This window comes from Perca fluviatilis, chromosome 9, assembly GCF_010015445.1.
Source record: "Perca fluviatilis chromosome 9, GENO_Pfluv_1.0, whole genome shotgun sequence".
NCBI classification, from domain to species: domain Eukaryota; kingdom Metazoa; phylum Chordata; class Actinopteri; order Perciformes; family Percidae; genus Perca; species Perca fluviatilis.
The window spans coordinates 3,873,544-3,899,800 of record NC_053120.1 but is presented as its reverse complement, the minus strand read 5'-3'; the positions used below and the strand labels follow the sequence as shown (position 1 = coordinate 3,899,800).

The 26,257-nt window shown below is 38.4% G+C and overlaps 3 protein-coding genes across 5 annotated transcripts in view; all 3 read left to right on the top strand.

The window, feature by feature from the left end:
* The first annotated feature begins 515 nt into the window (after positions 1-515).
* LOC120565877 (GTPase IMAP family member 8-like) overlaps positions 516-26,257 on the top strand; it is a 32,549-nt gene continuing 6,807 nt past the window's right edge. Inside the window, exons 1-5 of one of the 2 annotated variants that reach the window (XM_039811963.1) lie at positions 516-604; positions 2,643-2,758; positions 2,880-2,935; positions 20,990-21,124; positions 22,493-23,551. In XM_039811963.1, the coding sequence (XP_039667897.1) occupies positions 21,019-21,124; positions 22,493-23,551 (1,165 nt within the window). In that variant the 5' untranslated portion in view covers positions 516-604; positions 2,643-2,758; positions 2,880-2,935; positions 20,990-21,018. The remainder of the gene's footprint in view (positions 605-2,642; positions 2,759-2,879; positions 2,936-20,989; positions 21,125-22,492; positions 23,552-26,257) is intronic. The other variant, XM_039811961.1, reaches the window with a different exon arrangement.
* Positions 553-12,711, top strand: LOC120565878 (GTPase IMAP family member 4-like). Of its 2 annotated transcripts, none has more exons than XM_039811965.1 (3): positions 553-604; positions 8,847-8,981; positions 10,648-12,711. In XM_039811965.1, the coding sequence occupies exons 2-3, from the start codon at positions 8,876-8,878 to the stop codon at positions 12,084-12,086; spliced, it is 1,545 nt and encodes a 514-aa protein (XP_039667899.1). In that variant the 5' UTR covers positions 553-604; positions 8,847-8,875; the 3' UTR covers positions 12,087-12,711. The 2 variants fall into 2 exon arrangements, with proteins under 2 accessions (XP_039667899.1, XP_039667898.1); XM_039811964.1 differs by lacking the exon at positions 553-604 and adding an exon at positions 2,878-2,935.
* The window catches only part of LOC120565600 (GTPase IMAP family member 4-like), a 54,835-nt gene continuing 31,482 nt past the window's right edge, over positions 2,905-26,257 (top strand). The window contains exon 1 of the mRNA XM_039811505.1: positions 2,905-2,935. The gene's annotated coding sequence lies outside the window, so the exon portion shown is untranslated. The remainder of the gene's footprint in view (positions 2,936-26,257) is intronic.

Here is a 26,257-nt window from a genome sequence, read left to right as displayed (position 1 = left end):
CTCTAGTAACGTGTGTGGTCCAGGTAGCTTTGCATAAAAAGTGGTTGTCATTCGCTAGGCTACTTTTACTTTTATACTTTAAGTACATTTCAAAGCGCTGTACTTGTTACTTTTACTTAAGTAAAGAAGTTAAATCAGTACTTCTACTTTTACCAGAGTATTTTTTGACACAAGTATCTTTACTTCTACTTAAGTACGGGAAGTGAGTACTTTTGCCATCTCTGCGGGACTGTTCTTAGCAATACTCTCTCACACTTATTAGGTTTGTTTATTTTAGATTAGATTTGATCAGTACTTGTGATTGTGTATTGTAATGAACTAATGTTAATCTTATGTTTGAATCTTTGTATTCAATAAGTTAAAGAAAAAAAGAGGGTGGAGACATGTTGTTCTATTACATTCTTGCTTGTCACGGAAGTGGTGTAGCTGAAGTTTCAGTAAAGACAGCACGGGTATAACTTTCAGCGCGTAGTGCAGTATTTATCTCAGCAAAGGTTTCAGTAAATAGATGACTGGTCAGTTTCTGTTCAGAATAACATCACACCTCTCCAGGAGAACCAGCAGCCAAAATCCAGTCTGATGAGGCATATAGGAACATCAAAAGGTGAGAAATTCACTGGCTGCTCATTCTTTGTATGCTTTGAAATAAGCTTTGTGCATGTAAAAACTGAACAATGACTTCCATTAAATCTCACATTGTGAATTTAAAATATTCGATTGAATTTCATGAATATCGACTCAAAGGAAATACTGCTCGGTCTCATGGATTTTCTCTTGATAGATATATGTATTGGCTTATGCGATAAATGCTGATGGAAACGTTATTTGCCGGTAAATTAATTAATTGCGCATTAAGTTTTAGGTCATTTTATGGTTGCAACCCGCCACAAAACGAAGAAGAAGTTTTAGTTCATTTCCGCCCAGTATTTCCGCTCTGTTTGCAAACATGACAGCTGTCAACAAAGACAGATTTAAGTGGACCGAACGAGAGACGAGACTTTTTAATTTAATTTACGAGCGAAATATAACGGCTATTTTAGATAGCAAAAATCTAAGAAATGCCAAAATTTATCAGGAACTCGCGAAGGAAATGACCAACAAAGGTTACGACAAGCCATGGGACGTCCTGCGGAGTAAATGGAAGGAGCTCAAACAGCGATATATGTCTCAAAAAAGAGAGTTGTCTCGCAGCGTTACTGGAGGGAAAATAAAAGACAAGTTGCACCTTTTTGATGAGCTGGATCAGATCCTCGGTCAAAGGCCCATCGGAGCTTCTAATATTAACAACAACAACTACTTTTGTCTAGAACTTTGTTCGCAAATGTGTGCTTGAATGTTGTGCGATTCAGTGCGAAAATGAACGGAAACACCATAACATGTTTCAAATCCAACCCAGTCTCACGTCAGTTCGTGATGGCATTACAAAATTAAATCTATTAGAACGTGATACCATTACGTTATTGTGAAGATTTACGTGTTGGGGTCACGTTTTTTATACTAATGTATTTCAATGAGAAGCATCTTACGTAATCACAGCACGAAACTTTCTGCCAGTCGGGCTGCAGCAGAGAAGCTGATACAGCTTTGATATTATTGGTATTTTTAACCCAATAACCGCTGTTTTATTCAACATTTATTCACCAGATCTTATCACGGTTTATATGTATTTCTTTTAATGTTATTATTTTGGTCTATTTCGGCCAGGGAAGCTGGATTGCTTTGTTGTTTATTGATATTTTTAAAACTATAATGCTACATCTTTCAACATGTATTTAGCTGTTATCATGGTATGCATTTCTTTATTTTAATAATATTATTTCGGTCTTATTACCGGTGAAATATTACAGTAAATAAGGCAGAACAGTAAGCTACGATATGAGCCGAGCTAAGCCATTCAAAGCCGATGTCCGGACGTATGACGCGGGCATTCATTCACAGAATCAGACAGCGATCAGCGGGTCTTTAACGCCTGTATCACTTCAATGTAGCTACGTTAGGGATCACGTGAGAGCGTTGTTATAGCGACGACGTCATTACGCAACAGGTTTTTATTCTCTTTAAAGCTGTTGGATGGAAACACACTTTCACCAGCTTTATTCACATGAGTTTTTTTACTGAACTTCAGATAATTCGATTGACAAGTGGATGGAAACTCAGCTTATGTCAGCTGCTGTGGTAACCATTTGTATAAAATATCAGCACTGCTCTTGGTTATTATTTCTGTGTCAAAAGCTTCTGACAGGAAATGGCTCAATGCATCAGTCGGTGAAGTAAAGGTAGAGGTAGAGTAAAACAGTATTCTGACACTATTTAGATGTAGACATGACTGTACATTACCACAGAAATGTAGTGTAGTATCTGAACCCTTTGGTATCTATCAGGAGAAAGAAAAGCATGCAATTAAGCATTTAAAAACAAAATTTAAAACCTTTTTTTTTTTATTCTGTAGACACATTGATGAGATAAAATAACCTAAAACTGTTTAAGTAATCCCCTTGCTTACACTTTTATAATACACTTTCTTGTTTTGTTTCTTTTCTTTTTTACGATTTCATCAGGATTTGTGGCAGTCATGTTCTCAGTTGTATTGTAATCAACTAATGTTATAAAGATGTCTGTTTAAATCTTTGTATTCAATAAAGTTCAAGAACAAAAAGAGGGTGCAGACATGTTGGTCTATTACAATCTCGCTTGTCACGAAAGTGGTGTGACAGGGATGGGCCGAACTTCAGGGATCGGTGTGTTGGCGATCACTAAAGTAAAGACATCACAGGACTCTTAGAGCATAGTTCAGTATTCATCTCAGCAACATTTCAGTAAATAAATGACTGGTCAGTTCAATTTCTGTTCACAATAACATCACACCTCTCATCTTCCAGAAGAGATGACCAGCAGTTAAAATCCAGTCTGATGAGACGTACAGGAACATCAAAAGGTGAGAAATTCACTGGCTGCTCATTCTTTGTATGCTTTGAAATAAGCTTTTGTGTATCTAAAAACTGAACAATGACTTCCATTAAATCTCACAATATGCATTTTAACTATGTCAGCTGCTGTGGTAAGCATTTGTATAAAATATCAGCACTGCTCTTGGTTATTATTTCTGTGTCAAAAGCTTCTGGCAGGAAATGGCTCAATGTACCAGTCTGTGACGTAAAACAGAGTAAAACACACAGTATTCGGACACTATTCAGATGTAGACATGACTGTACATTACCACAGTGAAAGAGAATTTCGGCGAAAAATACAGGCCCGAAGGCCGAGATATCTGACTCAAATTTACTAATTCCCGCGTATTCGTTAATAGGACTTATGATACCAAAACTCAAAGATCCAGTCTGAGACGAAGTATTCAAGTTAAGCAAAGTTTACTGAGTCCAGCAGTTAAGTTACAAAAAACATGTGGGTTCACAAAAGACATTAAGTATCCCAGACTTCAGACATGACAGTACGGAGCTCAGGATAACAAAGTCTCTGTCAAGTTTGTGAGCCCCTTTCCACAATATCCTTCAACCTTTATTCTTTATTCTCTTCCTTGATGGGGTCTCATCTTCCTGTCTCCGGGCAGATTTTACTGTCACCCTATACACACACACACACACACACACACACACACACACACACACACACACACACACACACACACACACACACACACACACACACACAGAGTTTGGGTCCTCTGTATACTGCAACTTCATCTGACGAACACAATAATATCCGGTTCCTACTATTCTACTACTCTGTCTGGTGAACAACACAATAAGTGAAAGCTGAAGCTAACTCTCATTAGTTCCTCTGCGTCAGAGTCTAATCCTCGTACAGGCGCTGCAACTGTGCCCTGCCAGGAACTTGTAACCACTTCCTCTGACTGTACACAACTCTTGCAATGAGCACAACAACTTTAAATGGCAAGTAATACTGATACTAATATTTCTACAACAATACTGATACTAATATTTCTACAACAATACTGATACTTATATCCTACAACAATACTGATACTAATATTTCTAAAACAATACTGATACTAATATTTCTAAAACAATACAGATACTACTTTTCCTACAACAGAAATGTAAGTGTAGTATCTGAACCACACATTATCTATCAGAATGGGTGGTGGCTGACAAGCACAGACTGCAGGAAAAAGAAAAGCATGCAATTAAGCAAAACTGAACAATGACTTACATTAAATCTCACGTTGTCAATGTTAACTATGTCAGCTGCTGTGGTAAGCATTTGTATAAAATATCAGCACTGCTCTTGGTTATTATTTCTGTGTCAAAAGCTTCTGGCAGGAAATGGCTCAATGTATCAGTCGGTGAAGTAAAGGTAGAGGTAGAGAAAAACACACAGTATTCTGACACTATTCAGATGGAGACATGACTGTACATTACCACAGAAATGTAAGTGTAGTATCTGAACCACACACTATCTATCAGAATGGGTGGTGGCTGACAAGCACGGACTGCAGGAAAAAGAAAAGCATGCAAATAAGCATTTAAAAACTAAATTTTAGATTTTTTTTATAATTCTGTAGACGCATTGATAAGAAAAATTACTTACAACTGTTTAAGTAATCCCCTTGCTTACACTTTTATAATACACTTTCTTGTTTTGTTTCTTTTTTTTAAGATTTAATCAGGATTTTTGGCAGTCATGTTCTCAGTTGTATTGCAATAAACTAATGTCATAAAGATTTGTTTGTTTGTTTATTTATGATCCTAATTAGCTCCTGCATTGCAGGTGCTATTCTTCCTGAGATGTCTGTTTGAATTTTTGTATTCAATAAAGTACAAGAAAAAAAGGAGGGTTGGCGTCCGCACCTGGCTGAAATCGAGCAACCACACAGGCCGACTGATCTGAATAAGTCAGAAAGAAACAGAATAAATCAGCCTGAAATGCAGTTTAATTGGATTAGTATTTTTTTTTACCATAATTGTTTATGAAAAATATATCATTAATAAAAAATAAAAATATAAGTTATTGATCTTCAGGTACCAGTGCATGGATCAATATTTTGGGGGATAATTTTTAAATGTGAGAACACTTAAGGTCCACCTTTCCTTTTAAACTCAAGCGCAAAGTGCAAGTGCTTTTTGTTCATTTACTACTGAAAGGCCAATGATTTGATATCACTGACATTTCTTTTAACATCTTTTTTAAAGTGCTCATATTATGCTTTTTGGCTTTTTCCCTTACTTTTATTATGTTATATATCTTTTTTGTGCATGTTATAGGTTTACAAAGGGAAAAAGCCCAAAGTCCCCCCAAAGGGCCTTACCATCTCCAACAGAAAACACTGTTCACCAACTGCTCCAAACAGCTCTACTGTAGTCCAGCCTTTACTTCAGAGACAGACGTGGTCACTTTGTAACACACGTTATAATGCTCGCCTAGCTGCTAGCATGGCACGCCCTCATACTCTGCTTCTGACTGGCTAGTAGTCCTTACCTAGGTACTGTCAGGGCACGCCCTCATACTCTGCTTCTGACTGGCTAGTAGTCCTTACCTAGGTACTGCGCATGTGCAACTCCCAACAAAGATGGAACAGAGGTGAGATGCCTCACTCTGTAGCTAAAACAGAGAGCTTAACACACAGGGTGAAAAGAGGAGCTGCAGTAATGTGCAATACAACAAAAATATGTATTTTGAAAATTAAACCATGTCAACCTATTCGGATATAACCTCTAAATACCATTATGAACCTGAAAATAAGCATAATATGAGGTCTTAAGTGCTTTCGAGGCCTTTTGTTTTTAAGCTACAATCAGCAAGAGGCCGAGCAATCAGCAAGTTCCAAACATTTTGAAGGGGCACTGCACTAGTTTCCATAAACTTACATATATGTAGTGCAGTGCAAAAGGCGACAAGCTTGTAAAATAAAGTTATATTCATTCATTCATCAACACACTTGTGTGTTATGACTGTTAAAACATGAGAGTGCTGTCTGTGGCGTTAATTATGGCGCTTACCCACTGCTAGTTCCAGCTCTACTCAGCTCGACCGCCGTGCCACGTCCTCCTTTTTCCATTGCAGATTTAGTACTGCCTCATGCGTGAGGCGAGCGTCGCTGGTTGTCAGCGACGCCACACGAAACTGCCGTGACCTAACACGACACACACAGAAAGTGGAAGGTGTGTTGTTTTTGATTCTCTGCATGTGGCTATTTGCCAGTAGACACATTTTGTTTCAAAAGAAGCTGGGGGCAGCAAAAAAAACACAGCTGGCTATTTATAAATAGTGGGTTTGCTCAGGATACCTCTGTCTGTCGCTATAGCAATGATGATGCAGTGATTAGTGATGATTCTCTCCGAACAATCAGTTGTCTGCAGGTTTTCATGTCACTTTTTGGTATCGCCTCAGCTCGCTTAGTGATACTAAATAAAAGTACCTGTTGGCAGGTACCAGGGACTTTTTTTCAAAATGGAAAACCAATAAAGGCGAGTCGAGCAGGTACCATGTAATGGAAAAACGCCATTAGTGTCAATAAACGTGTAAGATTAACTTAACTTAAATTTCCTTGCTGGAAAATAAAGTATCAAAGTATGAATGACCATAATATGCCTGAGGACATTTCTGTAGTTTTTTTTTTATTATTTAAAAAAAGTTATGATGCCTAAGTAAATGTCCCATAAAGGATCAAAGGGGTCAACTGTGTGCAAACCCACACTATCCCAAGAACAATATATAACAGCACCTTCATAAGTAAACGTCTGTCTTCTACTACAGAGTACAGGAACTGTCTGTATTTTATAAGATTGTATGTTTATGAGATTAACAGATTTTGTTTGCACAGATGTGGCCTTTTAAAGCATCAGATACGGTGATCATTAATTATTAGAGAGCTGCACTGTAGTACCATGTGTTTACTTTGAAATATTTGATAGCAAATGTATTAATTTGATTATTTAATTTAGCATAATGGTTGATATGGTGATTATTGTAAGACCCAAAGTGTCTATTGTGCTACTCATTAAGCCAATGCTGATTTGTTTCCAAAATTGGTAATGTATCAACCCTTTGAATTTCGATCACATCAGAACTTCCCATCATGTGTAGGGATTTATTCTCTATCAAAGAGGAAGAGATTTGCTGGGACACAGTATGGGAGAATCTACAGGATACCTCCCAAAACCCTGATCACCAATTAATACATTTTAAATCTATACACAGAACGTATCTTACGCCAAGAAAACGTCATGCTATGAAAATCATCCCATCTCCTATCTGTGACATATGTACACTTGATGTCTCAGGGTCATTTATGCTTATGTTTGGGAGTGTCCCAATGTGTTTGCCTTTTGGAGACATATATTTCTCACTTTTAGTGATCTGCTTGGAGTTAATATTCCACTGTCACTAACCTTGCTTTTATTTAATGATGACTCTGCCTTAGAATTGTCTCTACAGCAGAAGTGTATACTATGGGCTGGTCTCACTGCAGCAAAGATGCTGAAATGTTGACTTTGCGATTAGATTAGATGAAACTTTATTGTCATTGTGCAGAGTACAAGTACAACAACATGGCATCATGACTTTGCGTAAACATACACGCCACTTTCCTTAAAGGAACACGCCGACTCATTGGGAATTTAGCTTTTTCACCGTAACCCCCAGAGTAAGACAAGTCCATACATACCCTTCTCATCTCCGTGCGTGCTGTAACGCTGTCTGACGTCTCCAGCATTAGCTTAGCCCAGCACAGATCCTGCAGGTAACTGGTTCCAACTAGCCTACTGCTCCGAATTGTGACAAAAGTGACAAAATAACACCAACATGTTCCTATTTACATGTTGTGATTTGTAGAGTCACAGCGTGTACAAAAAACAACGTAACATGAGACACAGCCGTCTTCTAACCGTAAACAAGCCGCGAACTATATTCTCAGACAGGCTTGCTGCGAGCATATCACTCCGCCCAAGTACTATATTCTTCCACCTGAGAATATAGTTCCCGGTTTGTTTACGGTTAGAAGTTGGCTGTGTCTCATGTTACGTTGTTTCCCCTGACTCTACAAATCACAACATGTAAATAGGTATATGATTGGCGTTATTTTGTCACTTATTGGGAGCAGTAGGATTACTGGAACCATTCACCTGCCTGTTCTGTGATGGGCTGATGGCTGGAGCCGTCAGACAGCTTTACAGCACGCACTGAGATGAGAAGGGTATGTATTGACTTGTCTTACTCTGGGGGTTACGGTGAATAAGCTAAATTCCCAATAAGTCGGCGTGTTCCTTTAAGCCAAATGGCGTGTTATCTGTACGCATTTTGAGCTATCCACGTGTATGTCTATGCTGTATAAAGCGGATGTAAACATACATCATGCGTCTTATCGCGAGAACAACGTCACACGTCACACGCGTGTTTAAAAAAAAAAAAGGTTGGGTTTAGGAAAAGAACATTGGGAAAGGCTTTACTAACACAAATAAACGTCAGAAACACGAAAAAAACCCGACAAAAACACAATGGTGACCAACGTCACACGCTTAGGAAAACAAACGGTTGGGTTTAGGAAAGAAACATTGGGAAAACAAACAAAAAAAAAAAACGGTTGACAAACGCCACACGTGGGAGGCGATCCCAGCTCTCCTGGGTGATAGTCCTGTGTTGATCTATAAACAAAAAAGAACTTCCAATAATTCAAAGTGATGTATATCCATTGGGGGATGTTGACATAATTAGTACATAATTGTTGAAAGTGAGCAAGAAAAGCCTGTATCTGCTACTATACATACAATTACATTATGGTTCACATTTAATCTTTAAGGTTAAATCTAAAGGGTTGAATATGATTTAACTACACATCCAGGTTTATCTTTCTTTCTCTGACTTGATAGTGCAATCATCAATGGATGTGTTTTAATGCATGAAGCCATATAAAGAGGGGCAACACCAGAAAGACTTTCACTTCAGCTGCAGTATCGACTCTCTACTCTTAAACCCAAACATGGCAAGCAAACATTCCAGCTATGGTAAGTCATGACAGTACTATGTACATGTTTATATTCTATTTTACTATTGATAAAATTGTTGTGATTGTATTTTTTTTTTTATTATTATTATTATTAGTATATTGTTCTTTGACTTGAAGTTGTGTTCAGTGTGTTTATGTAAATGATAAGAACAGCTCGGATACATGAAGATTCTTACACAGAAGCATTAAATGAAATCTTGATCAAGGAGAATTGGGATTAGCCAGTACAATTTCAATTTTTTTTTAAGTTATTGAATTTGGCTATTTCTCAGTGTTTCATTACAGAAGGGGTTGGAATACGTTTAAAAATTGTATTAATTCTGTCAAACTGCAACTTATTTTGTTTTAAACAAACTTATTTTGCAATTTATTTTCATCTTTGAACATTACTTGGTAACACCTCTGAAAGTAACTATTATATAGACAGTCAACTTAATGTTAGCCTGTTTCAATTAAGTGTGTATTTTATCAGACACATGGCTAACAGTAAATTGACAGCAGATATATACAATAATATTTAAAAATTGCGTTTATAATGTTAAAATAAAAATATTTTTTTTCCCCAAGACCACTAACGAATAGTTAACTTCAATAACTTTCCAAGCCACAAACCATGACAACAACTGTGTGCATCATGTTTTAATGTAGGAATGGAAACAAACAACACGAGTTCCTTAGATAATGTAGCAGCTGTATGTAGACATATCTCAGTTTAATTATTGTAATTCACTGTATTGAGGTACAAACAGCCATCTCACACTTTCAGGGTTGTTTGAATTTAAGAAAACTTAAATATATCAGCCCTGTCTTCACTGCTAACCAGCAAGTCATAGAATTGGTTTTAAGATTTTCCTAATTAGCTTTAAAGCATTTCAAGGATTAATTTGATGCTCACCGATGAGCAAGAGTGCAGCCTCAGATCATCAGGCAGGGCTCTGCTGGCTGTTCTTACTGTAGGTCTGGATCAGGACTAAAGGGGACCTGGCTTACAGTCTGTACCCCTCAGATCTTGAACTCCTTTGCTGAAGAAGGCTGCAGAATCAGTGTCATCTTTTAAATTACTTATAAAAAATAAAAACTGGCAAATGACACAGTTGTTTTATTATTAGTATTATTGTGTTTATCTAATTATTGTTGGGCATTTCTTTGCAATTGAAAAAATAGTGTTGGAAAAGCCCAACACTATCAACCAACAAGTCCTCCTAAATATACGACAATACTGTCCGTTTGCTCCCCCCCCCACAGGAGTGTTTTCTGTCCTCATATTTAAACCAGAAAAGGTAACAGTGGCAGTTTCACACATGTTGTCAACGTTAAAGTTAAGTTTGAAAAAACTTCAGGGACATCATGAACAGTGGTCCCCTGCGTTTGTTTGACCTATCCATGTCCACTCCTGCCCACCCTTATTGGACTTTCTGGGTCTAAATCCCTTCCTGCTTTGGTCCTGTCATAACAACATGCACATACATACAATACATATACTACAGCCAATACAGGGCCCTGCCTCACAATAAACCAAAAAAGGTATTGTAATTGCTGCTTGACCTATGAGCGTTGTATTTCGGGGGAGAAAAGTCTCCCATTGACACTGATAGCTATTTGTGAAAACTTACAAATGCTTAAAGGGTAACTTCTAATTTTCTATTCTTCATCCTTTCAAACAGAAGCTATTCTACGAAATGATGAGGAGCTGAGGATTGTGATGGTGGGGAAGACAGGAATTGGGAAGAGTGCCACAGGAAACACCATTATTGGGCATAACTGCTTTGAATCAAAGTTCAGCGCCACGTCTATGACTGATGAGTGTTCTAAGGCCTATGCTGAAGTGGATGGACAAAAGGTTTCTGTTATTGACACCCCAGGTCTCTTTGACACCAGGTGGGCCCAGGATAAAACACATAAAGACATAAGCCAGTGCATTTCCTATTCTTCTCCTGGACCCCATGTCTTCCTGGTTGTCATCGCGCTCGGCAGATTCACAGATGAGGAAAAGCAGACAGTGCAGAAGATCCGAGAAATGTTTGGCCAGGCTGCAGACAAATACAGCATGGTTCTCTTTACTCATGGAGACCTTCTTAAAAACACCACCATTGAGGAGTTTTTAAAGGACAGCCCAGACCTGCAGGAACTTGTGGCCAGGTGCAACGGTCAGTACCATGTCTTTAATAATGATCTGGAGAATCGCTCACAGGTCACCGAGCTGCTTAAGAAGATCAGAACCATAGTCCAGAAGAACGGAGGAAGCCACTACACCAACGAAATGTACCAAGAGGCAGAAAGGGTAATCGAACAGGAGAAAAAACGCATCCTGAAAGACAACGAGGAGCAAAGACGCAAAGAGAAAGAACAACTGGAGAAGAAACTACGAGCTGAATATGAAGAAAAGCTTCGAAATGTAATGGAGAAATTCAGAGCTGAAATTGAGGAAGAGAGAAGAGAGAGAAAAAGGGTACAACATGATATTATTGATTTGAAGAGGGAAAGGGAGAGGCATACTATTGAAATGAAGGAGATGGAGATGGCAAGGAATAGGGACAGGAAACAAATGGAGCAGATGTTGAAGAGGGATAGGAATGAAAATGTGCATGATAATATTGATTTGAAGAGGGAAAGGGAGAGGTATGCTATGGAAATGAAGGAGATGGAGATGGCAAGAAATAGGGAGAAAAAAAAAATGGAGCAGATGTTAAAGATAGATAGGAATAAAGACGTGCTTGTATTAAACAGTACGATGAAGAAGCTACAGATAGATTTGGAAAAGAAAAAGCTGGATATAGAGGAGTGGATAAAGAAAAAAGAAGAGGAGAGGAAAGTGTGGGAGACAAGAAGGAAGGAGGAAATTAAGGAGATGGAAAAGAGAGGAGAGGAGAGGAAAGAGTGGGACACAAGAAGGGAGAAGGAAAGGAAGGAGATGGAAAAGAGAGAAGAGGAGAAAAGGAAAGAGATGGAAAAGAGAAAAGAGGAGGAGCAGCAGAAGATGATTCAACAATTAAAGGCAGAGCATGAAAGAGTTCTGAAAGAGCAAGCAAAACAGTTACAGGAAAAGCATGACAAAAAGGCCAGAGAGAAAGCAGAAAAGAAAAACAAGTGTACAATTTCCTAACAAGGCAGGGAGTGTGAATTATAAACTCTGTTTTGAACCGTGGTTGATCTAGACTAAAATTCCACTGATTGTCTAGTGTTACCCATTGATGTGTTGAGCTGCAGAATAATATACTGTATGGAAAACTAATTCAGCAATAAGAAGGTTGGAAAACTTCCACCTTTTTAATCACAACGTTAAACGGTGTGGGCTGTTCTAGTGTTAAAAATACAGGCTTTTACATTAGTATTACAGTAAGGGTACATTAATTAGCATTAGTTAATGCATTAATAACACATTCAAATAATTAATTTTTTTGCTATTACTTACATATACTTTTCTAAGCATAAAAAAGGGCTCTCACTAACTTTCAAAGGTTGTAAACTGATTTCCATTCGGAAGTTAATCCTTCTGCTTTTACCCCTTGATAAGTGCCAGCTTGTTTTCCATTGGAACAATTCGCTTATAGATTTAGATTTGAATGTTAAATTGCTAACTCTTTCTGATTGGCTACTGTTGGTGTTTGTAATGCATAATTAAAGTTTGAATGTTATATATCTAGTCATTCTGATTGGCTGCTGTTAACTAATTTAAATTGAATGTCAAATGGTTGGATTTTTTTTTAAACACCTGTAAATATAATTTCTATTTACATGGCTTTTTTGATACCTGAAACTAATAAATATGTTATTTGTCATTCAATGATATGATTTCTTGATTATCTGTGATAACAATAGTAACAACAATAATAGGCCTATTATTAGGGCGTAATTATTAATATTTGGGGCAACTAGCCTACATCTTATTGGATGGGGGGAGATGGGGGCTAATTAGGGTCCTGGATAATGGATAGGGGGGCGCTGGCACAAAAAAGATTGAGAACCACCAGTCTAAGTAAACCCTTAGTTGATGTTAATGAAGGTATTTCCTAATATTACTAGGTGGTTGATAAACATGTTTAATAGCATGTATGTCTTAAAGTTCACAGCATCTCATTATGAAAAAAAAAAGTTTTTATTGTTTACTTACGGGTTATGGTTGTCATGATTATGTTGACATACTTTTGTCCACTATTTGTCCATCCTCCAACATATGACTTACTTTTGGTTGAGGGTGAGATCAGTTAAAAGACTCCATAGTCTCCATGCAGAGGTTTGCTTGTTCCTTTGTCTTCATGTAGACATTAACTTAAAGCCCAACTTATATAAATTATTGTGCATGCTATATAATCATTACTTAACCATAACTAAACAGGTATTACTGCTCTTTGGTATCCTTATTGTAAAGTTGAGAACATATGCACCTTAACTATCACTTGATAAATGCACAAGAGTGCTGAATAAGCATTACTAAACAATGACTCATAGTTTAATACTCTTTGACTTAAACATTCACACAGCTTTTAAACATTAGTGAAACATTATCAATGTGAAATCAAATCTTCGTGACAACCTTTGTTATGCACACATATTCAACAAGGTTTTTATTTGATCTGAGTTTGACTCAGTTCTCATCTTTCTTTCCACTGAAGACTCAGAGCTGTAACAGTGTGAGTCCTGTATGGAGATTACACTGGACATTTTCCTCCTCTTGTCATCTTCACTGTCATGTCTTCTGGATAGTTTTCCTCCCTTGAAACCTAACAAACCAAGTGGGATATATCAATGTCTTTTAAATGCATGCAAAAGCTACGGATGCAAGGATTGATCGTTCACTAGATCAATTTCAGATTCATTACACATGTTGTACACTCAAATGACAACAAAACATGATAGGGCAGCCTTAATGGTACACACTCTACCTAGTAAGTGGTGAGCTACCTTGACGATCATGATTATCCATTATCTAGATTCTGTCCAGAATATTAATGCATTGATGCATCAGACAGTCCCTCTCTCTCTCCCATACATTTTTCATTTTATCCCCTTTTACACATACATTATTGTAAATTTCACTTTGAGTGCTTAAATTAAGTGTTATTTCCCATTTTTATTCACTTGTTTTTCAGAAATCATCCTTAATTATAATGAAATATTCAATTAAATATAAAATGGTTCTCCTTCGACCCTTGTGTCACATCCAATATACTGTAATAATTGCATTTCAATCTATAAAGTTTCCCTTTCACGTAAACAGCCTCATTAGCCTGGTAATATTAACTGCAAGCTAATATGGTGACATGCTAGCTTTACTTGCACATACTCATTTCCAAGTCGCTAAAACTCTTAAACAGCATATCATAAAGTGACTCAAAATACAAATAATATTAGAGGAAACAATGACCAACATTATGCCCTTATGTTGTATGTTAACAAACGTGCTGTGATTGTTGGCTGTCAGATGCATCAATGCATTCATATTCTAGACACAATCTAAATCAGTGTTTCTCAAATGGGGGTACGTGTATCCCAAGGGGTACTTTGGAGGACTGCAGGGGGTAATGAGATATATAACATGTTTAATAGTTATAAGGCTGTTGTCCAGAACATTGTTCCTCTTTATGTAGAATTTTTTTTTTTCTACCAAAAATATGTCATCATCGTCTTGAAGGGGCGGTCCCACTGCACAGCTGATTGAAACTTTTCAAGTTGTCACAATTTGTGTCGTCTTCTTTGGACCTAATCTTGCCTCCCTTCCTTTACTGTCCTTCTACTTTTTACAAGTTTCTGATCTAGATAATGGATAATCATGATCGTCAAAGTAGCTCACCACTCACTAGGTAGAGTGTGTACCATTAACCCAGCCTTATCATGTTTTGTTGTCATTTCAATTCAATTCAATTCAATTTTATTTATAGTATCAAATCATAACAAAAGTTATCTCGAGACACTTTACAGATAGAGTAGGTCTAGACCACACTCTGTAATTTCCAAAACCCCAACAATTACAGTATTTCCATCAAGAGCAAGCATTAGCAGTGGCTATCGCGACAGTGGCAAGGAAAAACTCCCTTTTAGGAAGAAACTCGGGCAGACCCCAAACTCTTGGAGGTGTGTGCGTCTGACGGGCCGGGGGTGGGTGTGATGAACAGTGGCGTAATAGTCACATTACAGGTCACAGTTTCGCGTTTATCGTGGAAGTTCATGTCATAGCAGGGCACATCGTGTCATACTGAGTAGTGCTGTCCCCTATACCGGATCCAGACTACTCTGTGCATAGGAACATCACAGCAGGGCGTTACGGGATGTGCGGGCGCTGCAGAGCATGGGTGGATGCGCCGGATGCAGCAGGATGCAGCAGGATGCGGCCGGGATTTGCAGAGAATCACAGAGCATAGCTCTGCGAAGAAGAAACATAAGGACTCCGGGGGGTAAACTCCCCAGAGCTAGATTAGTAACAAGCAATTCTGGGACAGGATGCATACAGAAGTAACAAGTAGAGAAGAGCTAGTAGCAGGGCGCGGGGTTTGTGGGAAGGAAACAGCATCCCGTGCAGTCTAGAATTGTAATAGCATAACTAACTACGAGGAGAAGCAGGTGGGGTGCGGGGTTAGGTGGACGCTGCAACTCCTCACTCCCTAACTATAAGCTTTGCCAAAGAGGAGGGTTTTCAGTTTACTCTTGAATGTGGCGACGGGTGTCGCCCCTCGAACCCAGACTGGAAGCTGGTTCCACAGAAGCGAGCGCCTGATAGCTGAAGGCCCTGGCCCCCAGTCTACTTCCAGAGACTCTAGGAACCACGAGTAGCCCCGCATTCCGGGAGCGCAGTGCCCTAGTGGGACAATAAGGTACTAAGAGCTCTTCTAGGTATGATGGTGCTTGACCATTTAGAGCTTTGTAAGTCAGGGGAGGATGATTTTAAATTCGATCCTGGATTTCACAGGAAGCCAATGCAGAGAAGCTAATACAGGAGAAATATGATCTCTTCTCTTAGTTCTCGTCAGAACACGTGCTGCAGCATTCTGGATCAGCTGGAGAGTCTTAAGGGACTTATTTGGGCAACCTGATAATAAGGAATTGCAGTAATCTAGTCTAGAATTGCATGGACTAGTTTTTCAGCATCATTCTGAGACAGGATATTCCTAATTTTGGCACGATGTTACGAAGATGGGAAAAAGGCTATTCTTGAGGTTTGTTTTAAATGGGCGTTGAAGGATATATCCTGATCAAAAATAACTCCCAAATTTCTGACAGCAGTGCTGGAGGCCAGGGCAATACCATCCAGAAAATCTATAACTTCGAACGGTTCGGCAGTGCGCTGGTCCTATCACAATAACTTCCGTTTTGTCTGAGTTTAACATCAGGAAGTTGTGGGTCATCCAGGATTTTATATCCTCAACACACGTTTGAAGTCTTGCTAACTGACCACTTTCATCTGGCTTAATTGACAGATATAATTGGGTATCGTCTGCATAGCAGTGATAATTAATTGAGTGTTTCCTAATAATATGTCCTAGTGGAAGCATATATAAGGAAAATAGAATTGGTCCAAGCACTGAGCCTTGAGGAACGCCATGGCTAACTTTGGCGCTCTTGGAGGGTTTATCGTTAATGTTAACAAATTGGGATCGCTCAGAGAAATAAGACTTAAACCATCTTAGTGCAGTTCCTTTAATTCGACTAAGTGTTCTAATCTCTGTAACAGGATTGTATGATCAATAGTGTCAAATGCAGCACTAAGATCTAGTAAAACAAGAATGGAGACAAGTCCTTTGTCTGCAGCTGTTAGAAGGTCGTTAGTAATTTTCACCAGTGCCGTCTCTGTGCTATGATTCTTTCTAAATCCTGATTGAAAATCATCAAATAAACTGTTGCTATGTAGAAAATCACATAACTGATTAGCAACCACCTTCTCAAGGATCTTGGATAGAAAGGGAAGGTTAGATATAGGTCTATAGTTTGCTAAGACCTCAGGATCCAGGGTCGTTTTTTTCAGAAGAGGTTTTATCACAGCTATTTTAAATGACTGCGGTACATAACCTGTTAATAAGGACATATTGATCATATCTAGTAGTGAAGTGTTTACCACGGGTAACGCTTCTTTGAGTAGCCTCGTTGGGATGGGGTCCAAGAGACAGGTAGATGGCTTAGCTGAGGATATCTTTACGATTAATTGTTGAAGGTCTATAGGATAAAAGCAGTCTAAGTATATGTCCGGACTAGTCGTTCGTTCTAGCGGTCCTGTATTTAAAGATGAACTGTTAGAAGTTGAGGGCAAAAGGTGATTAATTTTATCTCTAATTGTTATAATTTTATCATTAAAGAAGCTCATGAAGTCATCACTACTCAGAGCTAGAGGAATAGATGGCTCAGTAGAGCTATGACTGTCTGTCAGCCTGGCTACAGTGCTGAAAAGAAACCTTGGGTTGTTCTTATTTTCTTCTATTAGTGAAGAGTAATAGTCTGATCTGGCTTTTCTTAAGGCCTTCCTATAGGTTTTGAGACTTTTTTGCCAATCCAGACGGGATTCTTCCACTTTGGTGGAGCGCCACTTACCCTCGAGGTTTCGCGAGACTTGTTTCAATCTGCGAGTTTGTTCGTTATACCAACGAGCTGTTTTCCTTCGCTTCATCGTCTTCTTTTTGAGAGGAGCGACAGAGTCCAAGGTCGTCCGTAGGCAAGTCGCAGCACCGTCCACAAATGCATCAACCCGAGAGGGACTGAGGTTAACATAGAGGTCCTCTGTTATTCTAAGGCACGACATAGAGTCAAATGCTGTTGTAATATCTTCCTTAAATTTAGCTATAGCACTGTCAGATAGGCATCTAGTGTAGAAGCCATTATCTAGTTTAGTATGGTCAGGTAGCAAGAATTCAAAAGTAATTAAAAATGATCTGATAATACCAAATTCTGGCGAAATATTATTAAATCCTCAATCTCAATACCATATGCCAGCACAAGGTCGAGGGTGTGGTTAAAACAGTGCGTCGCCTTGTGCACACTCTGACTGAAACCGATTGAATCCAGTAATGAGTTGAAAGCAGTAGTAAGGCTATTGCTGTCAACGTCCACATGGATATTAAAATCACCTACAATAAGTACTTTGTCTGATTTAAGGACTACACATGATAAAAACTCTGAGAATTCAGATAAAAATTCAGAATACGGACCTGGAGCTCGGTAGACAACAACAAATATAATTGGCTGTTCTGATTTCCGTGTTGGATGTTGAAGATTAAGAACAAGGCTTTCAAAAGAGTTATAATTCAGTTTGGGTTTAGGATTAATTAACAGGCTTGAATCAAATATGGCTGCATCCCCTCCCTCCGCCGCGAGCCTCTAGGAATTTGAGTATTAATATGACTGGGAGGAGTCGCTTCATTTAGACTAACATATTCTTCATGGCCCAGCCATGTTTCAGTAAGACAGAATAGATCAATTTGATTATCAGATATCAATTCATTTACTAGTACTGCTTTAGAAGACAGAGATCTGATATTTAGTAATCCACATCTAATTTTCCTATCCTTTTCTATCATTGCAGTGGTAGTTTTAATTCCAATTAGGTTGTTAAGTATTGCCCCTCTATTCACCACTTTGTGTGGTCTGTTGTTGATTATAATTGGAATAGTACTAGTACTACATGTTACTGGAATAGTACTAGTACTACACGTTACTGGAATAACACTAGTACTACATGTTATCCTGCAGAAAACATTTTCAGATTCATCCACTTGTATAGTGCTATCAGGATCAATGCCTGGGGGACATGAATCTGTGATATTTTCAACATAATGTCAATACTTGCCTTTCAGTGTGGTCGTTATGTTGTCATTTGAGTGTACAATATGTGTAAAGATCTGATGTTGATCTAGTGAACGGTCAATCCTTGCATCCGTAGTTTTTACATGCATTTAAAATACATTGATATACCCCACTTGGTTTGTTAGGTTCCACAACAGGAAAACTATCCAGAAGACATGACAGTAAAGATGACAAGAGGGGGAAAATGCCCAGTGTAATCTCCATACAAGACTCACACTTTTATAGCTCTGAGTCTTCAGTGGAAAGAAAGATGAGTCAAATTCAGAATCAAATTAAATCAATCAATTTAAATATGTGTGCATAACAGAAGGTTGTCACGAAGACTTGATTTCACATTGACAAAGTTTCACTAATGTTTAAAAGCTGTGTGAATGTTTAAGTCAAAGAGTATTAATAAAATATGAATAATTGTTTAGTAATGCTTATTCAGCACTCTTATGCAAGTGTTAGTTAAGGTGTATGTGTTTTCAACTTTAGGCTCACAAAGAGCATTAATGACTGTTTCGTTATGGTTTAGTAATGCTTATTCTGTATTATTACACATTAATCAAGTGATTGTTAAGGTGCATATGTTCTCAACTTTACAATAAGGTTACCAAAGAGGATTAATACCTGTTTAGTTATGGTTTAGGAATGCTTCTTCAGTATTATTATACATTAATCAAGTGACCAGTTATGGTTAAGCAATGATAATATAGCATGCACAATAATTTATATATATATATATAAGTTATGCTTAAAGTTAATGTATACATAAAGACAAAAGAACAAGGAAACCTCTGCATGGAGACTATGGAGTCTTTTCACTGATCTCACCCTCAAAAGTACGTGGACAACCATAACCCATAAGTAAACAAGCAGTTTTCTCATAATGAGATGCTGTGAACCTTAAGACATACATGCTGTCAAACATCTTTAACAGCATTAACATCAACTTAGACACTTTATTTAGCTTTTATTTCCAGTTTAGGCTTTGTAGTACATTACCTAATGTTAAAATAGACACCATAGTAAACTCTTAGATCCTCGAATCAATTGTTTTTAACTGTTCCTCGATCGGTCCAGATGCGGACCTTGGTCCGGACTTTAAGAAGCCCTGCATTAATCTAATGTACTGGGAGGCAGCAAAGTCATAGGCTTAAAACCCTAAATACTGCTATTCTGCAAATCTTATCATAATTAGCTAATGTTTACCAGCAGTACTGCCCTGCAAAGGCAAAAGGAAGTAACTTAGCTTTTGGTCGAAAATGCGTTTGTGATATTTTTGGGTCATTCAAGACATCCTTTATCATGCAGATGAGGATCTTGAGTCAATTTCTTTGTTTTTTCGAGAAAATAATGGGTTGTCTTAACAGTGACTTCCTAAATCCCCAGAGAAACCAAAGGCGGAACCCCGTAACAGCTTTTACTGCGCTTCGACTTTGTTTTGGAACGCTAAAATTGAGTTAGGGTACAGGATAGCAATATGTAGATGGCTATAACTAATTGTAAATCATCAAAATACTGTATATGAAATTATCTCCACATTATATCTAGGTGTTACCACACACACACACACACACACACACACACACGTGTTACTATAATGATTTTGTGAATGGTGATCAGCAACCAAATATAGATAATGTGGAAGTTACTGCCTCTTGCCTTGGTGTGACATGTCACTTTTTGCAGACAATAAAAAGGCAGAGTACAGTAACTTCAAAATAGAGGTCAACAAAGTTTGAGCTCAAGATTTTTCATGTAGATAAATGTCATTACTAAAACATCTAATTGCCAGATTTCCTGTGTCCTACCTATAATTGAGAAGTCATTTTTCAGTTCCTCACTCACGAGTTAAGGTCTTTTGCCTTTGTAGGGCAGAATAGTGCCATCATAGTGGGCAGTTAAAGTGTCTCTTCATCTATTACGCTAAGGCTGGAACACACCACGAACATAAATGTGTGTCCAAGACACAAGTGATGCATGGCTCTGAAAGTCAATAATTTATGTCCATTGTATGAAAGTAGAACTTAAGAGGCTGACCATTTGTATGTAAATTAACATTCAAGAGACTTCAAAAGACAGACCAAAGAGTATTTCTATAAATACATATATTATGGTTCACTTTCCAGCACTAAGGCTAAATTTGAATGGTTAATTATGATATAACTACACTGTACAGTAACTGAATCAACTCCATACACATCCCGGTTTATCTGTCTTTCTCTGACTTTATAGTGCAATCATAAATGGATGTATTTTAATGCATGAAGCCATATAAAGAGGTGCAGCACCAGAAGGACTTTTACTTCAGCCGCAGTATCGACTCTCTACGCTTAAACCCGAATATGGCAAGCAAACATTGCAGCAATGGTAAGTCATGACATGACTATGTTCATGTTTATATGGTTCTTTGATTCAAAATTGTGTTTAATATGTTTTTTATCTCTATTTGTGACAAACATGCTACATGAAGCCTGTGCCTCCCTTAAATCATTTACAATTCAAAAGGGATCTCTTGACTCTATGCATGTTCACTACTGAGACACATCAGTGTAACTCTTAATGTTCAACTATTACGGTTACTGACAGGTTATCGGACCTTAACAATTTTCTGTCAGATTTAACTCTTTCACATCACATGTGCAAGTTAATTTATAAGACAAAGGGTGTCAAACTAAATATTTGACAACTGTAGAATGTTAATAATCCCTTCCATTTCATCAAAGCATTTGAGAAGAATTTTTGAATGCAGAACAAGGCACCAAATGTGATGCTATTTTTAAAATCTATTGAGGGCAAAGTCTTGTATCCATCAAAGTACCCAATAAATACACTCACACATGGAACAGCAACATCACTCACCACCACTAGGTGAAAGACTGAGTATGTTTACATGCACACCAATATTCCACTATTATTCAGAATATGCTAATATTCTGGGTTTGATAAGTGTCATGTAAACAACATATTCTGTTTGGATATTCAGCATAAAGGTTAAAAAGGCCTTTTCCGAATATAGCATTTTCCGATTAAGACGTGGGATATTCTGGTATTATTCATATTTTAGAGACATTCTTTGGACATGTATGCAGTGTATTTGTAATATGCAGGGTTTTTACCACAGTTTGCGGCCTCTTGCCTGTTTACGGCTTACAGTCAGCTCTGTGCGTTGCTATGGTCGCTGTACACAAATCAACCAGCCAAAAGGAAAGAATGAAAGAGGGACGCTGTTTTTACACGGTCCAACAAGTCCGCCACTGCTGGTAAACTTTGAAAAAATCTTATTTTGCACAGTTACATGTAAACAGGAATATTCACTTCACCGTGTAAAGAGCTTAGTCGGAATATCGTCTTTTTCGAAATTAGGGCAAAAACCTGAATATTATGTGCATGTAGTGTTGTATGCAGTGCTTCTAAACTGCTGAATTGGGGCAAAATTTAAGGGTTCATTTCGACACCCTACGACCTTTATGTTTGATTTAAATGTTACTCAACAGTATTGCAATCACCCGTAGGAGTTATTGCTAACAAAAACCTTTGTGCAACTGCATCGAGAAATAAGAAAATATATGAGAACATTTTACATAAAACTGTGCAAATAGTTTTCTCTTTCTCAAAGAATCTGGAGTTGCACTTTCTTCCTTAAGGATGTCAAAGACTACTATTTCTGATATCACTGTATTGATTGATATGCAATCATATAAAGTCTTATTTGGTATTCTTCATCCTTTCAAACAGAAACTATTCTACGAAATGATGAGGAGCTGAGGATTGTGATGGTGGGGAAGACTGGAATTGGGAAGAGTGCCACAGGAAACACCATTCTTGGGCATAACTGCTTTAAATCAAAGTTCAGTGCCAAGTCTATGACTGATGAGTGCTCTAAGGCCTATGCTGAAGTGGATGGACAAAAGGTTGCTGTTATTGACACCCCAGGTCTCTCTGACACCAGGTGGGCCCAGGATAAAACTCATAAAGACATAATTCAGTGCATCTCTTATTCTTCGCCTGGACCCCATGTCTTCTTGGTTGTCGTCAGGCTGGGTAGATTCACAGAAGAGGAAAAGCAGACAGTGCAGAAGATCCAAGAAATGTTTGGCCAGGATGCAGACAAATACAGCATGGTTCTCTTTACTTATGGTGACCTTCTTAAAAACACCACTATTGAGGAGTTCATGAAGGGCAGCCCAGACCTGCAGGAACTTGTGGCCAGGTGCAATGGTCAGTACCATGTCTTTAATAATGATCTGGAGAATCGCTCGCAGGTCACCGAGCTGCTTAAGAAGATCAGAACCATAGTCCAGAAAAACGGAGGAAGCCACTACACCAATGAAATGTTCCAAGAGGCAGAAAGGGCAATCGAAGAGGAGAAACAACGCATACTGAAAGAGAAAGAGGAGCAAATACGCAAAGAGAAAGAAGAAATGGAGATGAATCTACGAGCAGAATATGAAGAAAGGCTTCGAAATATAGTGGAAAAATTCCGGGCTAAAAGGGAGAAAGAAGAAAATAGTAGGGTAGAGATGGAGAGAACATCGGAGTTGAAAAGAAGCAAGGAGATAAAAGGGGATGAGGAACAGAGAGACAATGAGGGGACAGAGGAGGGGAGAAAGGAAAAGAAAGGAAAGGAGAGTAAGAGTGAAGAGAAAATAAAGAGGGAGAAGGAACAGAAGGAGAAGGAAATAAATGAAAAGAAAGACAAAGAGTTGAAGAAAGAACAGGAGAAGATGTTAGAGGAACAGCAAAAGGAACAGAACGAGTTGGATAACAAAAAGGAAACTGTGGCCAGACAAGAAGGTGAGAAAAAAAATCTCTAATTATTTTTTTTACAAAGTCACTCATTAATTTTCACCCTGGTTTTCGAACTTGCGTAAATAGTTTACATGTCACTGTTAAAGGACAAAATGAACCTATGGGATAATAACAGATGTGTACCCATTCGATCGTTCTCTGGGACATGTTTTCATGCTCATCGAATGTGTTTGTAGCTTGAAAGAAGCTAGCGCGGACCGCTGATTAGCTTACAACGCTAGTATTTGGAGCACAGGGAAAGTAAAAACAGATCGCTATTTTGTACCAATAAAAAGGCTCAAAATATCACCAAACTTCAACAGTAGCATAATGAGGGTCCCTAAATGTAAACCGAAGCATTGAGAACTTTGTAAGTCTAAAGAAGTTTATCATTAAAATTACAATACTTTACTGGCAATAATTATTAGGGCTGTAACGATACACCAAACCCAAGATTCGGGGGGAGGGGTGGGGGTTTAGTCAGTAAACATAATACAACTCTTTTTTTCTGCCACATTGCATCATTTTGTGATTTATTACATGCCACTTTGCAACACAGAAATACAACAGAGACCTCATTAGTGGGAATGATCATTCAGCAGCATTCCAACTATTTTTATTCTGTTTGGCCAATTTTTATTATTCCGTAAGTGTTTTGGCTCTCCGTAACTTCTGCATATGTTCAGCTATTAAAACCATTCAACTTTTAAAATGTTCAGCTCTTTCATCTAATGATGGGACTTCTTCAACTTTTTTTCTACTATTTATACTTTTTAAAATATTAAGCTGTTTAACACTTTTTTAAACATTAAAGTCAATGAGAGCATGCTTGAAATCCTTAAAATCTTCTTCCGCTCCTAAAATGTTCAGCTCCTTCATACTTTCACCTACAGACATTTTAAAATGTTCACAAAATACTTTTCAGTTTGATATCTTTTACAGTTTTTGTGAAAAAGCTATTTAAGTTTAGTGATTATTTCAGGATTTTTTGTGTTTAAAATGGGTGAGTGGATGATGTCATAGCCAGAGCACAGAGCGTTGAAAAAAATATCTTTGTCCCTTCTCTATAAATTGCTCTCACGCCCACAATATCTACTTGTCATACACAATTTATACATCAACCCGTAGGGATTTTTATCTAGTTTCAGGCAATGTGCTCAGTTTTGTGACACGTGTTTTACTTTTCGCTCATTGAGCTTCCAAATGACAATAGTTCCACACCTTCCTCCATTCGCTGCCCTGTTAAACATTCTCCCCATTTCCGAGTGAAATGCAGAGCGAACCACTTTTTTAAATCACTGATATGCCCACATTTTTAAGTTTATCCACATGAATTTTATACCGATATGTTCACAAATGCCTTGTGGTGCTCTAGATGACGTCATTTAACTGATACCCCTTATCGTTTTGGCAGTCTGAGCCTTTATTTGAGAGCTTGCTGTCAGTGTCTCTGAATAGCTGCAGTGTGCCACAGGTGACTATTAACAGCAGGTGCTCTGGTCGTTAACTGATTACACTTCAAAGAGATCTCATCACAGACATCAAAGGGTGTTTGCAAACATGGTCACACGTCATTAGTAGCCATGACAACCCTTTCACAGACAGTCAACTTGAATACTACAGGTATTAATATGAACATTAGTCTATATCCTTTGCGTTCCACGTCTGTCTGTCAGTCTCCCTCCTTATCTGTCTGTCTCCCTCCCTCCGTCTCCCTCCCTCCTCTGTCTTTGTCTCCCTCCTCCTCCCTCCTTCCCTGTCTCTGTCTCCCTCACTACTTCTGTCTCCCTTCCTCCCTCCCTCTGTCTCCCTCCCTCCTTCTGTCTAACTCCATCCCTCCCTTCTTCCCTCCCGTCCCCGTTCTTTGTCTCTGTCTCCATCCCTCACTCCCTTCCTCTATCCCTCCATCTTTGTCTTTTCTCTGTCTCCCTCCCTCCTTCTCTGTGTCTTCCTCCCTTCTTCTCTGTCTCTCCCTCCCTCCCTCCCCCTCCCTTTCTCCATCCTTCTCTGTTTCGGTCTCTGTCTCCTTCCCTCCTTCTCTGTCCCCCTCCTTCCTTCTCTGTCTTCCTCCCTCCTTCTCTGTCTCTGTCTCCCTCCCTCTCTACCTCTCTGTCTCTCCCCCTCCCTCCTCACTCCTTCTCTCTCTCTCCCTCCTTCTGTCTCTCTCTATCTCTCTCTCTCTCTCTCCACAAAGGCCTTGTGGTGCTCAGGATGACGTCAATTGACTGATAGCAGTTATCGTTTTGGCAGTCTGAGCCTTTATTTGAGATCTTGCTGCTTCTTCTCTCCTTCTCTCTTTCCTCTTGTTCAGCCCCATTATTTTCACCTAATATATTTCACATCTCATCTCAGCTAGATTTATGCTTTTTCATTCTATGCAGTGTATGTCTGATAATAATACAAAGCATTTCTTCATTCAGCCTTTTCAGATAATTCATTTCAACTTTCATCTTTGACAGTATTACAGTTCACCTTCAAGCTTTTCTAACAATGTATTTTAGCTCTTCACTTAGGTAATGCAGTTTAGCTTCCAACTCTGACATTTTTCCAGATGTTTCAGCAGTGCAGTGCAATGCATTTGAGCTTTAAGATTTTTCATACAATTTGTTTCATATTTCTGCATTTGTGAGTCATTATCAGTTAGAAAATATACTCAGACCTCACAATGTTCTACATCTCTTGTCATTATTCAACTTTTAAAGCCAACAGCTC